Here is a 26,404-nt window from a genome sequence, read left to right as displayed (position 1 = left end):
CACAGTTCAAGTGTCTGCAAATGCCTCTTTAGTCCCTTTCTGCTAACGTGAGGAACATTCTCGGACTGCGAATCTCAGGCTCATAGCGTTCCCTAGACCTCCAGCGGAAGGCAGCTGAAGCCCAAGCAGTCCTGAGGGGCAGCCAAGTCCGGCTCCAGAGGTTCCCAAGGAAGACAACTTGTCTCCGAAATGATCGCGAGAGGGCTAGGCCCCACAGCTCAAGGCCTGCCCTCCATCATCAAGTCCGAACGCTGAGGACGCCTCCGTACTGATCCCTCAGGTTGTTGCGTCGGGGGGAGGAACAGCCTTCGATGGGAAAACCTGTCCTCACAGACTCGGCGCCCAGAAACCTGACCACAGGCCGCCAGCCTCGGACCCGGAAGCCTCGCACCCGCAGCCGAGCGCGCCCAGAAGCGGCCCGTGTGGCGGGAAAGCGGCTCCGCCCCGCCCACTCGCTCCGTGCAGGAGGCGCGGTGAGAACAAGCCCCGCCCACACCCAAGCGGGTCCTCTCGGCAACCGGCACAACACAACAAGATGGCTGCCGGGCCGCGGGGCGCCTGAGAGCAAAGTACCCGAGCGTCTCCGAGCGTCTCCGCATCGCCTTTCCCTCTAGGCTGTTCCTCCCCGCGCTCAGGCGGGGAGTGTCCTTCGGCGGCCGGCCCGAGCCGGGGAGGCGGGCACCAAAGGCCGAAAGGCCCGGGCCGAGCGTGAGGTGGGCCGGCTCCGGACGGAGTCGGGGCGGGGGCGTGTGCTTGGAAAGGGGATTGGACGGGGCGGAGGAGGGCCGGGGCCGGCTTGGGCAGGGGAGGAGAGGCGTGCATGGCCCGAGGGCTGGGCGCTGCTGCGTGGAGAAGGTGGGGTGCCGCGAAGAGGAGAGTGCCGGGGTGTGCCGCTGTCCGCGGGACGACTGAGAGGGAGATGGGCCGGCGGTCCTGGGGGTGGCACGGGAGGTTACCGCAGGAGAGAAATAGGGACCAGAAACAGGACGCCGAACGGACCCAACCTTGATCGATCACTCTGTTTAACTTATAACTCAGCTCTGTGACTCTGGGTATGTTCCCATTTTTTAAAAAGTTCATGCGGATGATGGTAGTGAACGTATATACCGCAGTGCTCCTGTGGAGGCGAGAGGAGAACTTTGTGGACTCAGTTCTCTCCTTCCACCTCTACATGGGTTCCAGATACAGAATTTAGGTCGTCAAATTAGCACAGAGAATGCCTTTACCCACAGAGCCATCTCATTGGCGCTCTGGGCATGTTTCTTAACCACTTCCTTGATGTTGAAGTTAAGGTTTCGCTTGCTGTGGGAAGACACTTAGCCAAAAGCAACTCGGGAGGGAAGGGTTTATTTGGTTTACACGTGCCTGGTCTCAGTGCAGTGAGGAAAATCAAGGCAGGAACTCAACAAAGGAAGCAGAAGCAATGGAAAAATGCTGCTTACTGGCTTGCCTCTCATGGCTTGCTTAGCCTGCCTTCATGTATAGCCCAGGACCATTTGCTCAGGGGTGGCGCGGTCCGTAGTGGTCCTCTCCCATCAATTATTAATCAAGAAAATGCCCATACAGACTTGCCTACAGGCCAGTCTTATGGATGCATTTTCTCAGTTCAAATTTCCTCTCCACAGATTTATTGTGTGAGGTTGACAAAAGCCAGTCAGCACACTTGATCGTGTTTCTTCATGTGTAAAAATAGTGGTTAATTACTTTTGAGGGTTCAACATGTGCCAGATACAGTTCTAAGTACTACGTAAGTATAAAGTCATTTGGAATTTAATGAAACTGCCGAAGTTACATTCACAGTTAAAAACTGAGCAAGTAACCTCAGAGTAATCTGTTTTATGTCACATAGTAAGTGAAAAATGAAGAGTTTGATTTAGGCCAGGTACTTCTTGAATCTAAGGTCTCGAATGCTAGGTATCAGTTGTAAATGAGATGATTAAGTCTGTTCTTATATAGCATCTTAAGGATTTAAATTTGGCAGTGTCTGGAGCTGGAGAGATGGCTCGGAGGTTTAGAGCAGTGGCTGCTCTTCCAGAGGTCTTGAGTTAATTCCTAGCACTCATATGGCAGCTCGCAACTGTCTATAACGGGATCTGATGCCCTCTTCTGGTGTGCAGGTGTGCATGCAGACAAAGCATCCAGATTCATTAAATGCGTAAGTAAATCTTAAAAAAAAAAATTTGGGAGTGTCTTTGGAGTGTAAGTCCTTTTACTGTTATAGAGCAGGCAACCTGTCTGCTCGTTAGCTTTTAGTCTGATCAGAGAAACAATAAACAGAGAGTTTCACAAATCCAGTTGAATGAATGTTTGTAAGTCACTTGGTGAGAGCCTATGTGATACATTCTGAATGTAGAAACCTTAGCTTCTTAGCTATGTGTTTTCTTAGAGTCTAACATACTCCTCAATTCACAATAGTTGCTCAATAAAGTTAGGTAAATAAGCTAATAGAAAGGAATGGGAAGTTTAGGGTTTGTGTGGAGTTTTTGGTGTTGTTGTTGGTTTGGGTTTGTTTTGTTGGGGGGGGTTGTTTGGTTTTTGAGACAGGGTTTCTCTGTGCAGCCCTGGCCACCCTGAAGCTCCCTCTGCTGACAAGGCCTGTCTCTGCCTTCCAAGTGCTGGGATAAAAAATCATGTGCCACCACTGCCAGGCAGGTTTGTGTGTCTTCACAGAGGATGGGAGGGAAGAAATAGGTAGTAAATAAAGGAAGGTACGAGAGCCAGGCTGTTAACATGGAAAGGCACGATCTTACATAATTAGGTTGACAGAAAGATGAACAGGTGGTTTGAGCATGTTCAAGTAGAGCAGTGCAATCAGACATTAGAATGGATTAGCATGTGCCGCTTGTTGAGTTGAAGAGAGATGGGCGGTTGCGGAAAGACGGGATAGATACTGAAGTGTTAAGGTAGAGGATTAGAATTGTAGAGAAATGGGGAAGAATACTATGGTGTTTGGCAGCTGGGACAGAATTTGTGGAGAAAACTTTACAGTTCAAATGGTAGTGAAAAATGAAAAGCAGAAGCGGGCTGCACAGATGCGACATTGGCTTACACAAGCCAGAAGGTACGAAACGAAGAGAATCGGAGGGAGAGTACTGAGATATTAAAGGGCTAAGGAGGGGTGTTAGGATGGTTAGATCCGGCGAGTATCTGGGTGTGCGGGTGGCAGGAGAAGTAGTGTTTTATAGCTTAGTCATATGAGTCGGACTGTTGAAGCATTCCAGTGGCTTTTTCTTGCTCTGTTGAACATCTGCTGGGCCTTTGAAACTGAGTCCCCAGCTATGAACATATTTTTTGTCTTTACTTTGTTCCTTGACAACTGATTCTAATCCTACTTTGCCCTGTTTTTTCTTTTCCATTGTTTCCATTTGTTCATTCTGGATTCATACTTCAACCCCCTACAAACAACAGCCCAGGGTCAAACTTCCTCCCTCTTTCTTCCTTAAGAAATGAGTAGCTAACACCCAAGTTAACTCAAAATAATATAACGCTAGAGGTCTTTACTTACAGAGGGTTTACCAAGCACCAAATGCTGTGCTAAATTTATTATGTATATTGTCACATTGGAAGAACTGAATACACACTGTTTCATATTCACAGATGAGCTTATTTCCCCAAAGTTCCATACCCATTGGATAAACCAAGACTTAAATGCTTCTATGATTCTAAAACTCATAGCTGAATGAGTTTTCTGGGGTCCAAGTCATATTTTTCATTATGTCCTACATGGCACCATGATGTCTTACACAAAACAAACTCTAAGTGACGTTTACCTCACTCCAATATAGTTAGTTCACAACACTACTTTAATCTGCTAACTTACATATGTCTATACTTTTTCTTTCCTTTTCTTATATGTAACAACCACATGAGTGGTTTTGTAACAACCACATGAATTTTCCTGAATTCACAAAACTGTTTATACCATCATCACAAAGCTTTTGCTCTTAATTTTAAAAGTGTGGGTAAAATAACTAACAAAAATCTTTTTGTGTCTAATATCATACCATTCTTTCGTGGAAAAATATCTCTTGGTCATACTATGATTCTATGCTAAGGTGAACTGGCATTCTCCTTCAAATCTGAATCATATACTCAAGCTTGAGGAAACCAAGATGCAAACACTTAGATAAAATATGTTTAGTCCTTGTGGTTTCACTGAGACTGGCTCCATAGGCTCATCTATTTTAAAATCTGGGCCCAGCTGGTGGAGCTGTTTGGAGAGAATTTGGAGCTCTGGCTTTTTGGGGGTAGGAGTGTCAGTAGGGGTGGGCCAGTTACTTTTCCTTCTGCTTGTGGATGAAGATCTAAGCTCTCAGCTGCTGCGCCAGGGCTATGCCTGCTTGCTGTCTGCCATGCTCCTGGCCATGACAGTTATGAGCTCTAACCCTCTGAAACTGTAAGCCCTTGATAGGCTTTCTTTTATAAGTTGCCTCTTTATAGTGTCTTATATCAATAGAAAAGTAACTGAGATACTCCTGAATAAAATGAATTAATGGATGACAAACACTCTAGGTTACAGTTTTCATAAAGGCAAGAAACTAAAAATAAAACACGGAGGTACAGGGCCAACCTCTTATGTCTTTTTTTCATATCTCATGGCGTATCTGATGGTTATAAAAATAGAATAATGTGTGTCACATGCTACAGTTATATTTTTACATTTTATTTTATTTAAAAAGCACCTTATATCTTTAGGCAATTCAATTATTTTGTATCCTACATCATAGTCTTCAAAACTTTGACATTGTAAACCACCCAGAATTTCTCTAGTCTAATGATCACCTCACTAAATTATCACGAAGTCCTATGGTACCTCCTCTGATAAGTAAAACTTACACATACTCAATTATATAGAATTAGAAAGTTATTCTGAGGAGTCCAGAAACCTGGATTATTGAAAGGTTAGTGATGGTTCTAAACCCGCAGGTTCCTTCCCTGAGTTGTCACAGCTCCTATAAAGTCGGCACATTGAAACACACACTGTCTCACTAGGATGGGTGGCATCCCAGTGAATCAGGGTTGGGATTACAGTTTGGAGAATGGAGACTGGGGTAGCACTTGTGGACAGAAATGGAATGTTCAGGAACAGCATCATTGGTGGCAGATCAACATGGATCTTATTTAAAGATGGTCAGATACTGTAGCAACCCTGTGATTAAGTAAAGCTGCAGCGAGACTCAGATGTGTGTTTCAAAAGCATATGGTTAAATCGGGCTTTCGGTTTAGTTTGTATGCAAAGGTTGTATTTGGCTATATAGAAACCTCAGGCCAAAGGAAAGAAACCTCAGGCCAAATTCAACTTATGTAAAGGTCTGTATGCATCGTTCTATTACAATATCCTCTTCTGATACCAACTTATCATTGCCTTGAAAACTACTTTAACTTAATATTCTAGCTCACTAAACATTTTCCCCAAAACTTAAGGTGCATTTAAGAGCTGAGGGTGTGCACTAGATCATGATATTAAAGGGAACAAAAAGGAAACTTAGAGGAGCACTGCCATTTAGGGGAAGTAGAGGAACATAAGCCAGCAAAGGAGACCATGGAGTAGCCAGAAAGACAGGAGAACAGAGCATGGTGTCAACGACCAGCTAGCTTCTGAGAGAAAACAGTGCTTACCAGTACTGGTTGTCAAATATTCCTGCATGTGATCCTACATGGAAAGGACCTGTGAACAGCCTGAGCTGATAAACTGAGAACAGAGAAATAACTGAGAAACAAGTAGTACTCTGAGCTGAGCATGTGTCAGGGACGGGCCTTTGAGGGTCTCTTCCTGTGGCGGGGCGGTCAGTGTTTAAGACAGCACCGTCCATAAGCTTGTGGAAGTGTGGGCCAGGACTCCATAGTCTTTGTGTTCACAGCCCTATGATCTTAAATCTCTAGAGATAATGTAACACTCTTAACTAGCTACAAAGATTTAGCTGTTTAAATACATTGAAAACTTTTACAGGTTTGATGGTCACCTGGTTTTATTCTTGCAATGAAGAAAGGTTCTGAAGGAAAGCACTCCAAAGCAAAGGCGCCACAGTCATCTCATTTTCCTGGGCCATCATCTCTTATGTCCAATGTGCGATCCAGGTCACTTTCGCCTTTAGTTGGATCTGAGACACCACCTTTTCATTCTGATGGACAGTGTCCTGCAAAGGCTAGGCTTACAGATGAAAACGCCATGCTTCTGGAGTCCAAGCACAATAAAGGTATTGCTAAAATCATGTCCAGTCTCACACGTAAGTAGAGATGTGAAGTGCAGAGCTTAGATGTGGGGTCCAGGGATAACCCCCTTCCTGAACTGACTTGAAGTGCTGTGTTGATTGGTGGAGATGGTAGAAGACTGAGGAGGGACTGAGGCTTTTAGACGTGGGGAGAGGTGTCGTGGACGGCTTAGGGGTGGAGAGTTTCTGGGAGAGGAAGCTGGATTTCTTGTAGAGAGTTCTTTCAAGCTCTTTACTAGAGATATTCCACCCTCCTTCATTGGGGTTGGACATCCTCCTTACCTGAGAGTGGAGTGCTTCCAAGATAAACATTCCATATAACCCTGCTAGTCATGCTTGGGCTCTTCAGTCTGCTTATTTTCAAACTGTGAGAAAACTTTGGTTCATCTGTGAGAGCGCTAACTTCCACTTAGGTAACATACACATGTCCCACCAGCAATCTTTAAGTTTTTTTCTTAAAGAAAACTTGCTGCCATCCTAGTCTCTGTTTTCAGAAATGTTTTATTCTTTGCTAGGTCATGAAATTCTACCAACCCTGCTGACCTGAGCACCTGATGGTTTTAAGTTAAATCACTTTGAGCACTTGAAGTTAAAGCTACTGTGCAGCCTTACTGCCTGTTGGTCCCTGGTTATTTCTGAATTGATTGTTACTCCAGAATGTTTGTTTTGTCAGAAGACTTTTTTCTTTTATAAAATGCAATATAACTTTAACAGTCTTTGACAGCACTTTTCACAAAGGCCATAAAGGAAGGGCTTTTATCTACCAACCTGATACCCTATGCCCATAAAATATGTTATGATACTTTATATTTCATAAAGCAACAAGTGAAAAAAACAAACAAACCAAAAACAGAGCTTTGAAACAAACGTCAGTTGTGAATATGGTTGAAAGTGCGAATAGAAACATTTGCCACATAGGCCTGAGGACCTGAGTTTGATCTCCAGAACCCGTGGTGGAAGGGCAGGAACGAACTCCCGGAAGCTATTTTCTGGTCTCCATACATGTACTGTGGCACAAGTGCACCTGCACGCATATGCACGCTTGCACAGACACATACACACACAAGAAAGTGCAAGGTTTAAATATATCTGCTTGAGTTGAAGTTTTGAATTTGTGTGGTATTAGTTACAGTATATTGAGCAAACTTAAAGTATTTGTTTATTTTTATGTTTTTGAGTGCTTTGTCTATACGTGCACTATTGTGCGCCAGGTGCCCTTGGAGACCAGAAGAGGGCCTTGGATCCCTTAGCACTCAGATGTTTGTGAGCTGCTGTGTGGGTGCTGGGATAAACCTATGTCCTCTGCAAGAGCAGCCAGTGTACTCAACCACTGAGCCACTTCTCATGATCAGATAATTTTTTTATAAATGTGAACATTAATAATTTTTTCTTCAAAGGTTTATACAAATTACATTTTTAAACGTAGAGTATTTATCACAAAGCTCAAACAGGTAGACTGTAACTGCCCTCATTGTAATAATAAAGTGATATAAAGTGACAGATTAAGGTACTGTGATTGCAACTAGCCAGATACCATCTGTACATATGCATGGATTAAAATTGCTTTCTGCATTGTGTAAAAATAATTTATATTTCATGATAGTCATACCTTCCTACTGATAATTAACTGTTTCTGGATTTCAGGAGCTGATTCATATGTAGGAGTCCGGTATATTACAGAGGCCCTCATCAAAAAACTCACTAAACAGGATAATTTGGCCTTGGTAAAATCTCTGAACCTTTCACTTTCTAAAGATGGTGGCAAGAAATTTAGGGTAGGTTTCCAGCAATTTCTAAACACAGACATTAATTTCATTTATTTTTATTTTTATGTCTTAAGCCTGCCAGATTGGTTTTTTTAGGAATGCCTTTTTTTTTTTTTCTTCTAATGATTTTTTAAAAAATTTATTTTTAGGGGTATGTGTGTTTGTGCGTGTATTTGTGTGTGTGTGTGCATGCACATGTATGCAGATATTTTTGGAAGACAGAGGCATTGCATTCCTTAGAGCTGGAGCTATGGGTATTCCTAGCACCTGGCTTGGGTGCTAGGAATTGAGCTCAGTTCCTCTGTAACAATAGTACAGGCTCTTAACTGCTGAGCCATCTCTCCAGCACCCATTTAACAGATAACACTTTTGGCAACATCAAGTTATCATTTCAGATTTATGGTGTTTGTATCTAGGAAATGTCTGCTGGCTTCTGGGACTTGTAAACATATGCTGGCAGCATTATGTCACTTTTTCAGCTGAAACAGTTTATTCATATTGTGTGGGGGTATTATTTTGGTTCATTTTATTTTATTTTGGTTTTAGAGAATTCAGTCCATGGCTGTTTGACTCTGGTGTTTAGAAGCCTATTGTGAGGCAGAACACAGCAGAGAGACGTACTAGAGCAAAGCTGCCACCTCCTTCTTTGCAGCCAGAAAAGAGAGAAGGCAGGAACCAGGGCTCAGTGCCCCTCCTGTTTTCAGTGGCAGTTATCATCTTATTACCTAGCTGGCAACAGAACTTGTGCTGTGTTGTTTCCAGTGGAAATTCTATAGCAGAAGTATGATATTGCCATATCTGTAGGTGCCTGATACCAGTATTCTATACATTACTGACTATAGAGAAGCAATTGGCAATCTATGATTCCAGCCCTCGTTATTGTGTTTGTAAATAATTGTATTGGGACACAGCCACAGTAAGCTGTTTACGTGTGTCTATAGCTAGTTACATACTATAGTAAGAGAGTTTAGGTATGGCCCACAGAAGCAAAAGTATGTACCAGCAGGCCTTCTGTAGAAAATGTTTTCTCTCCTTGCTCTGGAACATTACTTTATTCTCAAATTGTGTTATTATAAACATATTGTAATAGCTTGATTTTTTTTTTGTTGTTGTTTGTGTTTTATTTTCTTGAGACAGGGTTTCTCTGTAGCCTGTGCTGTCCTGGAACTTGCTCTGTAGGCCAGGCTGGCCTCAAACTCTGCCTGCCTCTGCCTCCTTAGTGCTGGGAATAAAAATGTGCACCACTCTGCCTGGCTTTGTAATAGCTTAATTTTTAATTGGAAAATAAAAATAAAACTGAACTCTAGTACATTACATACAAAAACTAAACCCAGAGAGAAACCTCTTGGGGACAACAAAGCAGATGAGGAAATGCTTCCAGAGAAAATAGACTGTTGTTTTGCTCTTGAGTAGAGGGGTCCTTAGGAAACGCTAGCACTGATGCCACAAAGGAAGGTATTACAGTTTTAGCTTCTACAAAGATTTTAAAAGACAGCTTTTTAAATGTTAAAAGGGAAACAAACCTGGCAGTTAGTATTTGCCTCATGTATAGCATGTATATTACCATTTCTGTAATATAAAAGATCTCCTACAATTCAGTAACACAGAGAGTGGAAATTTTCAAAGATGTGGACATGCAGTTCAAAATGTGATATAAATGATTAATATTAACTTGAGAATCTGACCCACTCATTAATGTCAAATAAAACAATAGTTTGGTAGCATTGTCTGTCTTAGACAGCCAACGGGCAAGCTTTGAAAAGCTTTCTCTATTCCAAAGCCGTGAGAGGTGGGTGTGCCCCATGTTTGTGTGGCCACATTCAGTGTGGAGCATTCAGCTGTGCCTGCTCTCTGTCAGTAATATAGTGTGTGCTCACTGAGTTTATTCTCAGTAGCCTAGCAGTGCTACTGCTCTTATACTTACACTAGGAACATTACTTGAGCAGGTATACCAAAATGTCAGTACAGTAATGTTTATTAAGCATTATTTAAACAAAAATTAGAAATGCCTAAAGGTTTCATTGGAGATTGGCTAAAAAAAAATTATAGTACTGTAATTTATGAAATAATGTGACAATTTTTTAAAGTGATATAGAATCTTATGTGTTAACATGTTTTAATCAGTGTTCTATTGCTGTGAAGAGACACCATGACCACGACACCTCTTTTCGATGAAAGCGTTTAATTGGGGGCTTGTTTAAATTTCAGATGGTTAGTCTGTTATCCTCAAGGCAGGGAGAGTGGCAGATAGCAGGTAGACAGGCAGGTGTGGTGCTGGAGAGGTAGCTGAGAGCTTTACATCCTGAGCCATAGGCAGCAGGCAGAGGGAGAGCAAGACACATGGGCTTTTGAAATGTCAAAGTATGCCCCCTAGTGACATCTCTGGATTCTTTCCTGATAACTCATCAACTAGGAGCTAAGCTTGGGAATATATGAGTCTTGGGGGCCAATCTCATTCAAACCACCACAACATGACAGACTTTTTCTTTTTTCATATTAGTTTCAATGAAAACCAAATTCTAAAGTGTTTTATTTAGTATTATCTCAAAAAAAATTTAAAGACATTCTGTCTGGGAATTTAGAGTTTGGTGTGAAAAGTCTAGGACTAAGTGTTGGAATAGGGAGAATCAGAGAATATGTGGTGGGGAGGCCAAACCAGTGTGAAAGCCTGAAAGATCTGTTGTGCTGGAAAACATCATGAGGCTACAAGTAGAAACCTCAGACAGAAAAGGATGGAAAAGTAACATAGAATAGCCAAAAAGGTGGAAGCAGGAGTATTGTAGAAGAAATGAAGCATGGCCAGAGTGCAAGGGCTTGGAAGAGAGAAGGATCAGGGGAAGGAGGCAGAAGAGAAAGAAGTAAGCAGAGTCACCATGGGATAGGTAAAGAAACGTGGGCCGGGAGGAATGAACTCTGAGGACCTGCATGGAGAGGAGCAGCCTGGCTGAAAACATAAGCAAGTATTTATGGAATTATGGATGGGAAATAGCCCAGAATGATTAAGCACATGGCATGGGTTCAGGGGCTGGATGATAATGAGGCAGTTTAGGGGGTTGATATCTGCCCAGCCTCAAGTAAAATAAGGCTTATCTAAAATCTATCAGATGTCTGTGGTTTTTATTGATATGGTAGAAGGTTAATAATAACCGCTGTAATAATTATAGGCATTTAATAATAAACATTATTAATGATTTTTTAAAATTTACAACAGAGGAGTAACAGGATTTGACCATTTAAAAGTCTTTCCTTCTGTTTCTCAAACCCGAAAAGTCTGTTTTTTCAAGGCCTTTAAGGAGTTGCTGTTGTTTTTAAGATTCTTCTGAATTTTACTTTGCGTGTGGGTTCTGCCTGAATGTATGTCTGTGCATCCTGTGCACTGCCTCACGCCTACACAGGCCAGAAGAGGGCACTGCATCTCCTGGAACTAGAGTTACAGATGGTTGTGAGCAACCATGTAGATGCTGGGAATCAAACCAGAGTCCTTTTCTAGGGCAGCAAGTGTTCTTACGTGCTGAGCCATCTCTCTAGACCCTTGTTTCTGGTTTTTGTTGTTTTTAAGAGTTACCCTGGTATTCTCTGTGTATACACACAACTGATTCAATTGACAACATGTTATTAAGGTCTCCGCCAGATATACTTCCTCTGTGAGGCCTTCTCTTATCAACCAGTTGTAGGTGGACACCCTTTCTTCTTCCTTCAACAGATATTTATTTAGCACCTAGCATGTGGCAGCAGTCATGCTTAGCAGTACCCAACCGGCAAAATCTGCCCTCCTGGAGCCTTGCATACTACCAAAGATGTTTTCCTTATTGTGTTTGAATTTTTACCCTCTAAAATCTTGGTTGATATTTGTGTATGCTGATAAAGTCAAGAAATCCTATTTTTCATATTTGCCACTATATTTCATGTATGTAGAACAGCTTCTGGTATAATCCCTGTTTAATAAGGCAATGATGTGCTAAAAGAATTATTGCCTTACCAGTACAAGAGCAGTAAGTGGGGAAGGCAAGAAAAGCAGACGCTATCATGACAGATGGGGGAGGTAAGGAAAGCTGAATAGAGACACTGTTGTAGTGCAGTGAGCTTACTGAGCACAGAAAAAGTGAACGGAGTGGGTAAGAACTGTGCAAGGGCGCGGGATGCCCTGCATCGCTGCCACAGCCTTCCTGCATGGTACCACATTCATCCTTAGCCATGCGATGCCTGGTTACTGTAAAGTGTTACCTTTAAACTGAAAAGAGGGGAGGGGAGGTCAGTAAATCGTATAGTACCTCGTTTTTAAAGAGTAAAGTCGTCTGAGAGGAAAGTGGAAGGAAGAGGGAGAGGCACAGAAAAGTGGAAGTTGAGGGAATGAAGCGGGGAGAGTTCTTGGTGAGCAGTTTGAGCTTCTTACTATATAGGAATTGCTGAGGGTCAGTAGAATGTCAGCAGAGCCTTACTACTTGTGGTCAAGGAAAGCAGTAGCGGGGATCGTCCAGGAAAGCTATTAGGGTTTGTTGACCAAAACAGCCTCTAAACCACATACTCCAGTGTGTTTTATGTCAAAGAGTCCATTGTGAAAAGTATTTACCATTTATTTCCAATTAGTACATCGAAAATTTGGACAAGTGTGTTAAACTCGAAGTACTAAATCTCAGCTACAATCTAATAGCAAAGATTGAGAAAGTGGACAAGCTGTTACGATTACGTGAACTCAACTTATCATATAACAAAATCAGGTGAGTAACTGCTCCTTTAAGTATCTTTGCAGGCTCTTCCTTGTCAGAGATAGACTAGTGGTGTCTGTTATTGAAAGAAACCATTGAAATTGCAGGAGTTTTGAGTCTCGTTTATTGTATTTCTGGAACTTCTCTGTCTTTAAGTTTCAGTATCATGTAAGTATGGGGCAGTTTTTTACTTCGCATTGTTAAAGCAGATAATTCTATTTTTAGCAGAAACTTTGTCTAGATGTTATCTGATTTTTGGCCTTATGTAAGTAATGCTTATGCAAAGACAATACCATTTTGATCCTGAAGATATTCATATAATTTGATCCTCTATATTTATCCTTATGTTCTTTGCTCATTGCTACAAGAAATACACTGTATATCTCATTTCTAATTCAGATATACATAAAAATATACAACTTCTGGGAGAAATAAATGTCGTAAAACCTAATGATTACTAAAGCTATTTATAGAAAACTAATGGGGGAAATGAAGCAAGACTCAAATCTTGAAAATCTAAATGTGATGGTTAACAAATGAGAAGAAAACAGCTTTGGGCCTAGAGAAGTTCTAATTAAGACAAAATGATATGAAAAAAACTGGCAAATCAAGTTCAGAGTGTGAAAACATTCAAAAGAGTTGATCTAAAGAAAATAATTTCATAATAAAACTGAAGATAGAGCAGCTCAGGAATATCTGTTCAGTACACAAATTAGAGTAGAGTGACGGCTGCGTTGCAGGGAATGTGAAGAATATGCCATTAGTGAAAGTTTAGTGGATGAGGGCAAATGCTTTATTTAAATATTTTCACTGCAGTGCTTATATTCATAAACAGTACCATTTTAGGATGTGCCACATTTGCTGCTGGCTTAGTTCATCTTGGTGCTGACAGTGTAATTTCTGGGTAGTGCTGCATCACACAGTGTGGTTGAGTGTTCTGCTCGCAATGGGATGGCCTGGGCCTCCTCTTCTTTCCTGCGTGTGTATAGTATGGTACATTGAGTATAGTAAGATGTACAGGATTACCAGGCATCCTCATAAAGAATTGGCCGTTTAGCTCTTTGGGGATATTTGACTTTGGCCATGTGGTTGTCATTCAGGAAAAGAGTTAATAAATTATAGTTATGAAAAGTAGCCTTATGCGGCTGAGGCTGTTTACTATAATCTACAGTGAAATACCTTTATCATTTTACTAAGTTTGATTTTGTTCCCTGGTATCCAGTAAAATTGAAGGACTAGAAAACATGTGTAACCTGCAAAAGCTAAACCTAGCGGGGAATGAAATCGAGCATATTCCAGTGTGGTTTGCAAAGAAGTTGAAATCTCTGCGTGTCCTCAACCTGAAAGCCAATAAGATATCATCGGTAAGTTACTCGAAGTAGCAAGATTTATTTTTCCTAAAATTTAAATTATTTCAGTTGTAAAAAGTCTTTGACTGTATATATGCTTTCCATTGAACTTGATCCCTCTCATGCCCAGCACCCTCTCTTTTCACGTCCCTTCCTCCTTCAGTTAGTCCCTTTAGCTTCCTAAAAACTTCTTTATTCATTTTTTATTTATTGGAAAAATACTTAAAGAATGAGATTTCTTTTAACATCCTTGTTTCATTGGCCATATGCCAAATTCAGATATAACCTTGTATAATTAGACATAGACTGATCTCATTTTGCATAGGCTCAATAGTAGCACAGAATTGATCTCTAAGTATTCTCTCCTTCATCATTTCATTGCGCTGTCTTATATCACTGGTGCCTAGTGCCATGCTACATATGTAGTAAGGATGCAGTGTGTTTTTATTTTAAATTACTTTATATTCTGAGTTAGTAAATTTGATTCCCATTTTTCAGGGAAAGACTTAATTCAATATCTGTTTAGTTAGAAAATGCCTTCTGAACACCTAACAAATAAATGTGGCACCTAACTGGTGTCATATTAGGTGTTAAAACTGGAACGCTCATTATATAACTTAAAGGTAATTGTCATAGACTAAAAAGGGAGATATGACCAACTACAGGCCTAGACTGTCCTAACGTGGCCTTGGAGAGTCCTTTCATTTCTATGAACTGTCTAAACTGGAGAAAAGAATTTCTGAATTGTCTTTCCACAGAGGTGTTAAGAGGAATAAAACTGCTTTAGAAACTTTAGAACAATTTTTAACTAAGGCTGTGTTCCTTGTTTCTTCAAATGTGAAGACAAATTAGAATACACACCATTTTTTTTTTCATTTTATTGTTGATTACATTGCTTGTTTGTTATTTACACTGAGTTGTCGTGAGGCCTCTCTCTGTTAGCCAAGCACAACTCAGACTTACAGCTCTCCTACTTTCATGCTCACATGCTGGCGTCACTAGCATGCTCTGCCGCACTCAGCAAGTCTCTTTCCTTCTTACTCCATTTGTATAAAGATCTGGGAAGGAAATTGCATTTTATTGCAACAGCTTAGGAGCCTCAGAGTCTAAGCTGTACACCATTTTATACATCATTGTGTAGCTCTTGAAACTCTCAGAATGATGGGAAGAAGGAGCCATGGATCTAAAGTTGACCCCCAGCATTTCTCAGTTTTTCACTTTAGGCCATACCCAGTGTCTTCTAAATAACAGGAAAACTGTTCAGTAGTTATTATTTGTAATCACATATCATTTTCTCATCTATATGTTTGCATTGGTATCATTAAGGGTATAAAAGTATCCTTTATTTTCCTGATGTAATTGTCGACTCAGAGGCTTACTGCCTTTGTCTGCTAACCTAGGCCTAGTAATCCTGGAAGCTTCTAGGCTCTATACAACTAGTCTAGAACTAGGATGTTTGCAGCCTCTGAGACTTACTCTGAATAAGCTCAGTAAAGCCACTTCCCCTCCCCTCCCTTCCTTCTTCCCTTTCCCTCTTCCCCTAACCCCCCCAGTCTTTGTGCTGCTCCCTTAAGTAGCTTTCTATTCCTCTCCTCATGAAAGTTAGGCATATCCTCTTCTGTAAACTCTTTCTGTGATATGTCACTTTTTTCTGCCACTCAGACATCACTTGCAAACACAGTACTTTCTTCTACAAGCTAACTTTACATTCATTGTTTGGGATTAAAGACTTGTACCACCACACCTGCACCTAAGCTTTTCTTTACCTGAAACTTGCTCTGTATCCGATTGGCCTTGAACTCAGAGATCTGCTTGCCTCTGTCTCCTGGGTTTAAGGTGAGTCTGTATTCCAGCCAGATCACACAAACCTAGAAGGTCTTTGGATGTGATCACGTTATAAGTCAAAATTCCTCTACATAAGGGTAATATATATTTATTTGGGGGGAAACACATACTTGTAGTATCTATTTAAAAGAATGTTTCCCAGCCTACTTAAGTTTTTAGAATAAAAGAGTCTTCAAAGAATGTGTGTGTCTATACATATTTTTGTGTTTTTTAAACTGTTAATTATAACTCAGTTATCTCAAAATTTACCAAAATCCTGACAGCCATTCATCTTATGCTTATTTGGTTAACAAAATAAAAACATTATTGTAATACAGACGGAGATTGAAACCTCCAGTTTATTCACTTTCAAGCTCTGAGCTAAGGCAAGTCACATCTTTGAACTCTGAAAATGCATAATACTGTCTGATACACCAATGCTCACTCCTTTTCTGTTCCTTTCTCACATTGCTAATGTGGGGCAATGATTTTCATAAATATATTTTTTGACATGTTAAAAGCAGTCTTCTTGATTTGTTACTTTCTTTGTTAGTTTATGATTTTAAAGTAAATGAAAATACCATTGTTATACCATTTCAGCTCCAGGATGTGAGCAAGTTGAAGCCACTTCAAGATTTGACTTCTCTAATCCTCATTGAAAATCCACTTGTGATCCTTCCTCATTACCTCCAGTTTACCATTTTCCATCTCCGTTCCTTGGAAAGTTTGGAAGGTCAGCCAGTAACCACTCAGGATAGACAAGAGGCTTTCGATAGATTCAGTTTAGGTAAGATGATACGTACAAAGCAAACTGTTATAGTCCAAGAATAGCCACTTAAACCACTCAGACACCGATCTCACTCAGATATTGATGGTTTATTGAATGCACACCCCAAGACTGATCATGATCTGGGACACAGTGTGGACTTAGGAGCCAAAATGTGACACTGGTCTGCTTCTAAGACAGGCTTTTTATAAGAAAAAAGTGCATCCAGGTAACAAAACCACAACCAGGTATAGGAAGCAAGAGGAGGGCAGCGTTACATCATTTTGACTAGCTAGACAAATCATTTCCAACTGACCTTTAATTTCATTGGTCCTTCAGTTAGGGACTTTCCAGAATATCAGAGTATACAAAGTTTGAGAGATGAAATAAGTTTGAGAAACATAACAAGATAAGAGGTTATTCTGACTTTACAAAGTGTCAGCATATTGAAAGGCAGAGCTTGAGAACTTTCACTTCATTTTGTCTTATAACTAAAATGGAGACTGAAGACAAAAATGGTTATGTTATGTCAGAGGAGCAGACTGTAACACAAACAAGCAAAGCAAAAAACACTGAATTTGAATGAGAAAGGAACCCATCTTTAGAAGTTCTTTGTAAGGGTAGGGTCTGGTGAGATGGCTCAGGGGGTAAAGGCATTTGTTGTCAGACCTGAGATCCTGAGTTCAGCTGCCACTTAGTGGAAAGAAAGAACCAACTCCTGCAAGTTGTTTTTTTTACTGTACACAAATGCCATATCAGGTATGCATTCCTACCTTCATCCAATAAATAAACATACTTAATTTTAAAAGGTGCATATTACCACACTTAACATTTTTAAAAAGGATCAATTATAAACCTTATAATTCTACTAAAATTTACATGGAAATGGCACAATCAACTGATTAGTCAAGCAAATATCTGTTGAGCATATGTACCAAAAGTTCCCTGTCTCAGAAATGATCTCCTGAATGTGTGTAAGGTGTGAAAAGAGGAAGAATGTTGAGTAGCCAGTCAAGAACACAGTAAATGACAAGCTAGCAAGATCAGAGTTTCAGATTCCCAGAAAAGATTTCAAGAGGGCAAGTGGTCACCATGGTGATTCGGCTGATACAAAAGAAAGGTGAACACAGAGAAGGCTTTAGAATTTCTTTGGACCAGTGGTGTTACACTCCTTTAATCCCAGTACTCCAGAGGCAGCGGCAGATCTTTTGAGTTCAAGATCTTTGGTGTAAGACAGGCCAGGGCTATACAAAGAAATCTTATCTCAAAAAAATCAGTAAAACAAAACAAAAACAATTCCTTTGGATTGATGTTCTTGCCTAAAGCCGTTTGAGAGAGAGGGGAACTAATGGTGGATTTTACCAGATAGAGCATGGGAGGGGTATGTTTGATCAAGACTTGGAATTCCTACAACAGCTTCACTCTTCTAATACTTAATAATTGTGATTTTAAGTTTAAAGGAAAAGGAAGGACAAAATTAAACATTCACTGATAGTTTCAAGGCCAGGAATGGGAGGAAATGAAGTACATTTAGATTCAAATTTTGTAGTAATAAAATAGCATTGCTAAGATCAGAAGAGAAGAGACAAACCATCCCTCTATTCTTTCAGTTCCTAAAGATGAGGACCAAGAGATTAGATTTTGAGAGAGATCATTGATCATCTTTTGGAAGGAGTAACACTTTCTTCATCAAAAAAGAGAGAAAAATAATAAGTAGATGTTGGTACTTTTGTTGTCTTGATGGTGAGAAAATGTAGGCACTCCCTTAATGAAATACGAAGTTCTTGGCTGAGAGAGAATGGGTGCAGTGTGGGAGGTCTGAAGAGACAGGAAGATGTGAAGTGACCATTTCAGAGAGCCGAGGAATCAGCCTCTACTCAGTCTGGATTTGAAATTGGTGTCAGTCCACTTCCAAACTACAAAAGTGGCCGTTTCACACCAGGGAGAGGGCTGTGAGGAAAGGCGCTTTCTGTGCGAGCTTGATAAGTTGAGTCCCAGCCTGGAACCCACAAAAACGTAGGAGAGAGCCAGCTCTGCAGAATTGTCCTATGACTTCTGTACATACACTATGGGTTCCATGTACATGTGTGTTCATGTGTACACATGCATATATTCACACAAAATGATAATTAGTAAATATCCCCACTGCCTTCCTACCTCTTATAAGTCAGATTCAAATTCACGGTGGTCATGTTTTTCCCAAAACACCTTGGCAGGTGGTTTTCAAAGTAGAAAACAGTGTTACACTGTTCTTAGACTTCTTTTGCTATTGTTCTGACTATACTAGCTGTTTTCCAAGTAGAGACTATAATGATAAATTAGCTATTTCATTTTTATTGACAGAAGAGATAGAAAGACTGGAAAAAGATCTGGAAAAGAAGATGGTGGAAACAGAAGAGCTTAAGAACAAACAAACAAAGTTTCTTGAGGAAATAAAAAATCAAGATAAACTGAACAAGTCATTAAAAGAAGAGGCCAAGTTACAGAAACAGACCTGTGAGGAGCTGGAAGTTGACCTCAACACAAAAAAGGAATTGGTGAGTATACATTGCTTTAGCTGTATTCTGTTATGGTAGAGAACACTTTGCTCTTACATTTAAAAACACAATATCCTGATTTAGCATTGGGAAGATAGGGCTAATAGAAACTTGGACTAATAGGAATAAAGTGTCTATCACTGTATACATAGCAGCTTAGAGCTGCTAATAAAATTAGACCATATGAACACAGAAGGATGCTGGGTACATTTTACTATGAGAAAAATACTTAGTGTTGAAAATAGTGAATCCAGTATGACCCTGTGTGGAAAGATACATGATGGTCCAAAAATGGCAGAAGATTAACAGGAGTTGTTTCTGAGGAGTAAACATCTAGGACATTTCCAAGGTGAAATTTTATATAAATTTTATATAACTTGACTTTATGATTGAAATATGGAGGAAAAACATTAAGTTTAAACAAATAGGAAGCATAATTTGAGAAGGTGATTAACTGAGACGCTTCAGAGGTCTTAAAACTGTTTGGAGAGGGTAGAGGAACCAGTTGTGTAGGCTGGAGGCAACTCAAGTTGCTGGACCACTTGGCAGCTGTCTCACACATGAAGAGTTGGATCTGCAAATTCAGGAGACATGCTCTTATTTAGTAGTAAATATGATGGCTGTCCTAAATTATACTGATACTTAGAATATGCCTGCTATCCTGAAACAAGCAGGCACTAGCTGTGTGCTTGGTGCTTCAAGAAAGGCCTTTTCAACACAGACAATATGATTCTGTAAATTAATACACACATAGATGTTCGGTGTGTGCATATACGGAGGTCAGAGGACAGTTTGCAATTTTCAGTTCTCTCCTTGCACCATATAGTCCACAAGGATCAAACTCAAATCATAGGTTTGAGGGCAAGTGCCTTTAACTACTGAACCATCTTGCCAGCTCCATTTTTTTCCTTCCATTTGTTATACTGTTACATATTTATTTATTTATTTATTTAGGTTTTTGAGACAGAGTTTCTCTGTGTAGCCTTGTGTGTCCTAGACTGGCTTTGTAGATCACACTGGCCTAGACTCACAGTGATACTCCTGCCTCTGCTTTTCCGATTACTGGGATTAAGGTGTGTGCTACCATACCTGGCTTATACTATAGACAAGTGTTTTATAAACTGTCAGCACTTTTGTTCTTTTTTCTGTATTTTTGTTAGAAGATATACTGTGCTCTTCTACATTTGTGTTATTTTTATTGTTAACATTTTAAAACTTTTTATCAATAACTAACATGTACTTATGACAAATTCAGATCACAAAAATATATACACTAAAAATGAAGGCTGTTCTTCTACCTTACCCCCAATATTAATAGGTAGCCTTTTTGTTTTCCATGCTTCAGTAATATATGTATTACTAAATGTTATACATTGGAATATTTCGTGAATATTTTTAAAGGGAACTTTTTATACACATATGTATCTATAGATAAGGTATATGGATAGACAACTGCATTTTAACCAGTTCCTGCAGGTAAATATTTAGGTCACTGTTTTTGCTCCTGGAGGTAGTACCGCAGAGAAAGTATGTGTGTGTGTGTGTGTGCATGTGTGTGTGTCTTACACACGCACACTAGAATTTCTTTACCATCAATCACATTGAGTGGAATTACCATGCAAATTTTTTTTGAAATTCTGATAAATGGGACCAGCAAGATATCTTGGCAGGTAAAGGTACTTTCCACTGAGTGTAAAGAGCTGAGTTCAGTCCCTGGAACTCACATGGTGGAAGAAAACAACAAGCCCCTTTGAGTTGTCCACATAATGTATGCGGAAGCACGTGTGCACACACAACTAAATATATGCAATAAAATTTGATAAATACCAATGTCCAGTTCGAAAAGCTTATCACTAATTTTTGCCTTCTACAGTGGTGAGTAAAAGGGTCAAACTAGGTGAACTTATGGGAGAGAAAAAATTGGAATCTTGTTACAGCTTTAATGTTTTTGTGATTGTTAGAGGAGTGAATGTTATTTATGTATTTGTTGATTATTTGTCTTTTTTTAATATGGAATGCTTCACGAATTTGCGCGCCATCCTTACGCAGGGCTGTGCTAATCTATGTATTGTTCCAAGTTTAGTATGTGTGCTGTGGGAGCGAGCACTGTCTTTTTTAGATTTTAGTGTGTGTGCTGTGGAAGCGAGCACTGTCTTTTTTAAATGACTTGTTTCATTATTTTGTCTCCATTTTGTTATCCCAAAGTACTACTATATATTTAAAAAAGAAGATTTTAGGCCTTATTTTGAAAGCTTATATTTCCCTTTGTCACTTGTAGACTATGTGATGACAATATCACCTCCAGTTACATAATAATTTGTAGTTTTATTAAGTAATTGTTTGTGCATTAAATTAGTTTCTTTATAAAAGAATTAAGTCTTCAGACGGCCATTTAAACTGGTTTACCCCTATCCCCACCATCCGCAAATCCTAACCCAACTTCCTCTATATCATTATTTTTTGTAAGCTATTTAGCTCTTATCTTTCAGTGTTCTTGTTTTTAAAATGGGAATGTTTACTTGTCCTGCCACCTCATGGCCTCGTGAGGATTTAATGATGCTCTGAATGTGAAAATAACTTCAAGTGAAGCAAGCTAAGTAATGCAAGATGGTAAATTTATACTCAGTGATGCCATGTGTTATGACACCAGTACTGATAACTGTTTTATTCGGTCATCAATAGACAGATGCTAGAAACATCAGAACCTAACTCTCTCCAGGGCTCTCTAGGTGACATGTTGGTTTGCCTCTCTCTTCTCTCAGCCTACATCTTTGTTTCTTTCAGGCCTGTTTCTGCTGAGTCTTTATTCTTAAGGTAGTTCCTCCAGGACTGAACTGCACACTGTTTTCTGTAGTGTTGCATGATAACTTCTATTAATATGCTTTACATTTTAAGTTTTGAAACTGGCTTGTCTCTTTGGGAATGCATTTGTGTTTGTGTGATATGTTGTAAATGATTTTGTATGCAGGAGAACAAATTTGAATGTGAGAGGAAGTTAGTATTACTGTTACTGTTTGTAATGTGTTAGCTGCAGTTATCTCTTGATTATCCATAGCCAATACACATAGCCCACTTCCTTTGACTACTGTTTTGCTCTCATTTACGCACTTCTGCCAACAGATATTTGCTGAGGGCTTTTTATTGTCTTAAGTCTAGAGCTATGGAAAACACAGAAGTGCTTTGAAAACTAAGATTATTATATAGAAAGTAGTGCAGGCATGTTCTGTGCTTCTAGTCATATTTGCCTTTGTTTTGTCCCTGTTGTCAGTTTGCTTTGGGGGAAAACGCTGAACATAAGTTGATGCTGTTGATGGTGAAGTATATCTTTGAGACTCGGTCCTCTTGTCCATTCCCTGGAAACATCAATGTGGGCAATGTGCTAGACAGCAAGAGGACATTGAAGGCAACATGGGACATTAGGGAGTGTTAGACTTGAACCCACTGGCCTTTCAGGCAGCTGCTCAGTTGGGCAAGTCGCTTACCCTCTCTGAGCAGCTTTGTGGAGGTGTGTGAAGCCTGGGTGAGACAGCTCATGGGACATACTCAGCGTCTGCCTCTCAGAGAGTGTGGCTCAGTGCTAGCTACCCCATGTGATGGGTACTCAGGAGGGACTGCAAGCTAACTCATGCATGATTTTAATTTCCTGGCCTTGTAAAATATTCATGTGTTTGCTTTCTTTTCAACTTACATTTTGATATTCATGAAATATTTTTGCATGCTTTTCTGTCTGAACTCAACTCTCAGATTGCCAAAAAAGGGGATGGGAGAGATAAAAGAAAAAGTCAGAAATCACTTCATGGCCCTTTGAAATGAACTCAGAGGATCCCATTTGGTAGCCAGGACACCTGTGGCAAGGCAGTTCACCACTCGGAGATTCAACTTCTGCATTTGCAAATTCAGAAATTAGATTAGATTATCCTTACATTTCCCAAAAATCTGTAGTTAAAGTTACTGTAGTATTAAAACTTACTAATACCACATATGTGCATCTGATGGCGTGCGTATACATGTCTTACCTCTCTGCTACAAGGAGTAAGGTTCTGGCCAGAGAGGGAGACAGAGATAGGAAGATCACACACTGCCCGCGTGGGCTGCAGACAGATCCCTGTCAGACAGTGAGGTCCCCGCACCCCCGTCCTCCCACACACAAACTACTAACACTCACATCTAAGGTTCATCCACTAAAGCCAGTCTTTCTCTTCTGGAAATGTCTCACCACGACACTAAAATCAGAGTGCTATTAATTGGGAAACCAGGAAGCAGGTATACAAAATGGCTGATATTTATTTTCATATTTAGATGATAAATTGCTTTCTAAAACCTGACACACTATATCCTGAATTGGCAAATATTCAAAGTTCTTTTATGTGATCTTTTCTGAAATGGTAATTCTGTGTTTCATTTTTTGTAATACAGGCTTGAGATAAAATATTCTTGGTGTTGTGCTATTTGGTGTAGTTATAGTGAGAACTACTCATATTATTATAGGATTATGCTAACTCATTGATACTTATTCGTCTCATATTGGCCAATAGCTAAAACAAAAAACAATGGAATTAACGCGAGCATGTCAGAAGCAGTATGAGCTGGAGCAGGAACTGGCCTTTTATAAAATTGATGCTAAGTTTGAGCCACTAAATTATTATCCATCAGAGGTAAGTTTATATTTTTTTAGTAATCTAATATTAAAGCCAGGATTGGGGGAGGTAGGAGGAAGACAGGTGACAGGAACATTAAAGGGATTTTACCATTAATCACTGTTTTCTTTTTAAATATATATTTGCATTTGTATGTTTAGGGGTGGGCATGCATGTGGAGGTTAGACAATTTTCAGAAGTCAGTTTCTTGCTTCCACTGTGTAGTTGCCAGAGATTGAACTCAGGTTGTCAATCCTGGCAGCAGGTGCCTTAGCCACAAGTACATTTACCTGCTAAGCCATCTCACTAGTCCACTCTACTTTCTTGATGTAAGGATATCTTCAAAGTAAACTGTATTTTGGTTGTGTGTGTGGTTGGCTAATGGAATTAAAACAGTGTTCTGAAGAGATAAAAAGCTCCAAGGAGATCCTTGCTTGCAGCCACTTCTGCAATAAAAAGAGGCCATCTCAACCATCTGTTGTCTTACTCTTGGTGCAGATAGAGGAAAGGCAGACTTTCAGCAGGAGTGCTTAAGCACTTCTAAGTGGGAGCCTCTAGCCTTCACTGCTCTCCAGTGTCAGTAACACTCAGCCACTATTAGTAACAACACCACAGAAAGCTGCCCGAGGAGCTGCCCAAGGGCCAAGTGATTTCAACAGTGTCATGTGTGGTTTAGTTTTCAAAACTTTAAGATTAAAATTTAGTAGATTGAGATCTGACTTACCTCAGGAGCAACATAATCCACCCATGCTTCTGATCCAAAGATTAAGTGATATTAAGCAATCATCTAGCTATGGGTAGTCTCTAGCCAGTTATTCCAAACTTTATTTGTTAGTAGAGGGAAGAATTCTTTTGAGACCACTTTTAGTTGTAATTCTTTTTTGCTATATGAAAAAAGATTTAAGAATAGCATTATATCTCTTAGCTTCTAGACATGTAAGATTACTATAAATATAAATATTTCTGTGATAGGTTTGCCACTAATAAGATGAATAATGTCATTTGACTGAAAGTTGCTTCTTAATAAATCTATTAATATGCTTGCTTTTAGTGTCCTGAAATTGACAAATCCCCAGATGAAAGCCCTTACATTGGCAAATCCAGATACAAGAGAAATATGTTTGCCACCGAGACTTACATTGTCAGCGATGCCCAGGCAGTTCAGATCACGATGATGCCAGAAGGAGGACAGCGTAGACATGAGGACACTACCCTGAGAGCCCTTGTACCACCAGATGTGCAATTGGAAGACACAGAAAAAAAAATAAGTGCAGGTTAAACAAGTTATTCTCAAGTTTTTAGAAATCTACAACTTTGGATATGGCTCCATGGTGGAACATTTGCCTAGCATGTGCAAAGCTCTTGGTTTAGTGTCTAGCACTACAAAAAAAATGCATGCATTCATACATGGGTACATACATACATAAAACAACTAGATATGCTGGTGATTTTATTTTATAATTTTTAGTTAAACACATTAATGGTACTTATTTTACATGAAAAGTCTAACGTCTAAGTTGTGACTAATGAGCCTGCTTTTTAAATAATTCCTGTTGTGTGTGATAGAGAATTGGGTGTCTGACAGTAATTGGCAGCATCATGTTCAGGGAATCAGTCTAATAAGAGTATGTCAATATCATCCTGCCAACAGGCACTGAAACTACTCATTGAGATGTACAGTTAATAATCATTGAAGCAAGCAAAGAACCATTTTCATTATTATTATCCATGATGACAAAAACGTTCCGTTAAGCTGGGGTAGAGCACTATCCTCAGGCTGAGATCTGAGGCTCGCCCCTGACTCTTCCTGACATGCTCTGTAGTCTGTTTGCTCTACTACAGTGTGCTACCCCAGTCTACCCCAGGGGATCTTACCACCCCTGTCAAGTCACATACAGGAAGAAGTTAAGCCAAGAGGCACTTAAGATACTCTGCCAGTGTTCTGAATCCACTCACTCACTGGCTGTGTGGATGTAGAAGAAAAGGAGCTCTTGACTGGAGTCTGCACCTTGCTAGTCCTCAGTACTCATGGTCCTGTGGGGAACTTGCTGATGAGATTATTAGCATGTTATATGTATTTTATGGAAAGCTTGGCGGGGGGTACAGAAGTAAAGGAGATATATGTGCAGACTGGCATTTGGAGGATCTTGTGAGAAGATGAAGTGTGAGCAAGAGAAAGGGCAAAATGAAATCTGTGGTAGACACACTGATTTGAGGTCTCCTCTGGAGGAGAGTTTATGTTTGTCTTTTTTTAATTTCTGTTACTTCCCTTTTCTTTATTTTGCTTTCCTTCCTTTTTCTTTCTCAGTGCTGGGAAACAAGTCTTTCTACAAGTCCAGCTCTATAGCAAACCACTTTTGTTTCAGTTTTGGGTTTTTGTTTTGTTTGTTTTTCCTGAGACAGAGTCTCTCTACACCCTTGGCTGTTTTGGAACTCAATAGGCTAGTCTCACACTCTAGGATCTGCCTGCTTCTGCCTCTCTGCCTTTCTGCCTCTCCTCTGCCTCTGCCTCTGCCTCTGCCTATGCCTATGCCCTTTTATGCCCCTTTGTGCTAGGATTAAAGGTGTGCAGCACCATGCTGAGCTCCAAATGTTGAACTTCTTGAT

The 26,404-nt window shown here is 40.1% G+C and overlaps 1 protein-coding gene and 1 non-coding gene across 10 annotated transcripts in view; one reads left to right on the top strand and one right to left on the bottom strand.

The window, feature by feature from the left end:
* Positions 1-517: 517 nt before the first annotated feature.
* Cntrl (centriolin) overlaps positions 518-26,404 on the top strand; it is a 77,467-nt gene continuing 51,580 nt past the window's right edge. For 7 of the 9 annotated variants that reach the window (XM_055600215.1, XM_055600216.1, XM_055600214.1 and 4 more), the window contains exons 1-9: positions 518-713; positions 5,951-6,197; positions 7,857-7,987; positions 12,566-12,696; positions 13,907-14,048; positions 16,458-16,644; positions 18,967-19,160; positions 23,696-23,815; positions 24,849-25,071. In XM_055600215.1, the coding sequence (XP_055456190.1) occupies positions 5,981-6,197; positions 7,857-7,987; positions 12,566-12,696; positions 13,907-14,048; positions 16,458-16,644; positions 18,967-19,160; positions 23,696-23,815; positions 24,849-25,071 (1,345 nt within the window). In that variant the 5' untranslated portion in view covers positions 518-713; positions 5,951-5,980. Of the gene's footprint in view, positions 714-838; positions 1,053-1,222; positions 2,156-5,950; positions 6,198-7,856; positions 7,988-12,565; positions 12,697-13,906; positions 14,049-16,457; positions 16,645-18,966; positions 19,161-23,695; positions 23,816-24,848; positions 25,072-26,404 lie in introns of those variants that run through there. The other 2 variants (XM_055600213.1, XM_055600212.1) reach the window with 2 other exon arrangements.
* On the bottom strand, positions 21,165-21,267 carry LOC129671814 (U6 spliceosomal RNA). Its single transcript, XR_008719404.1, has one exon. It is a non-coding gene; the product is annotated as a U6 spliceosomal RNA (small nuclear RNA).

The sequence above is a fragment of the Psammomys obesus genome, unplaced genomic scaffold (assembly GCF_907164565.1).
Source record: "Psammomys obesus unplaced genomic scaffold, mPsaObe1.curated_primary_1811, whole genome shotgun sequence".
Lineage (NCBI taxonomy): Eukaryota > Metazoa > Chordata > Mammalia > Rodentia > Muridae > Psammomys > Psammomys obesus.
Note: the sequence above shows the minus strand (reverse complement) of the source record. Positions and strands in the feature narration are given on the sequence as shown.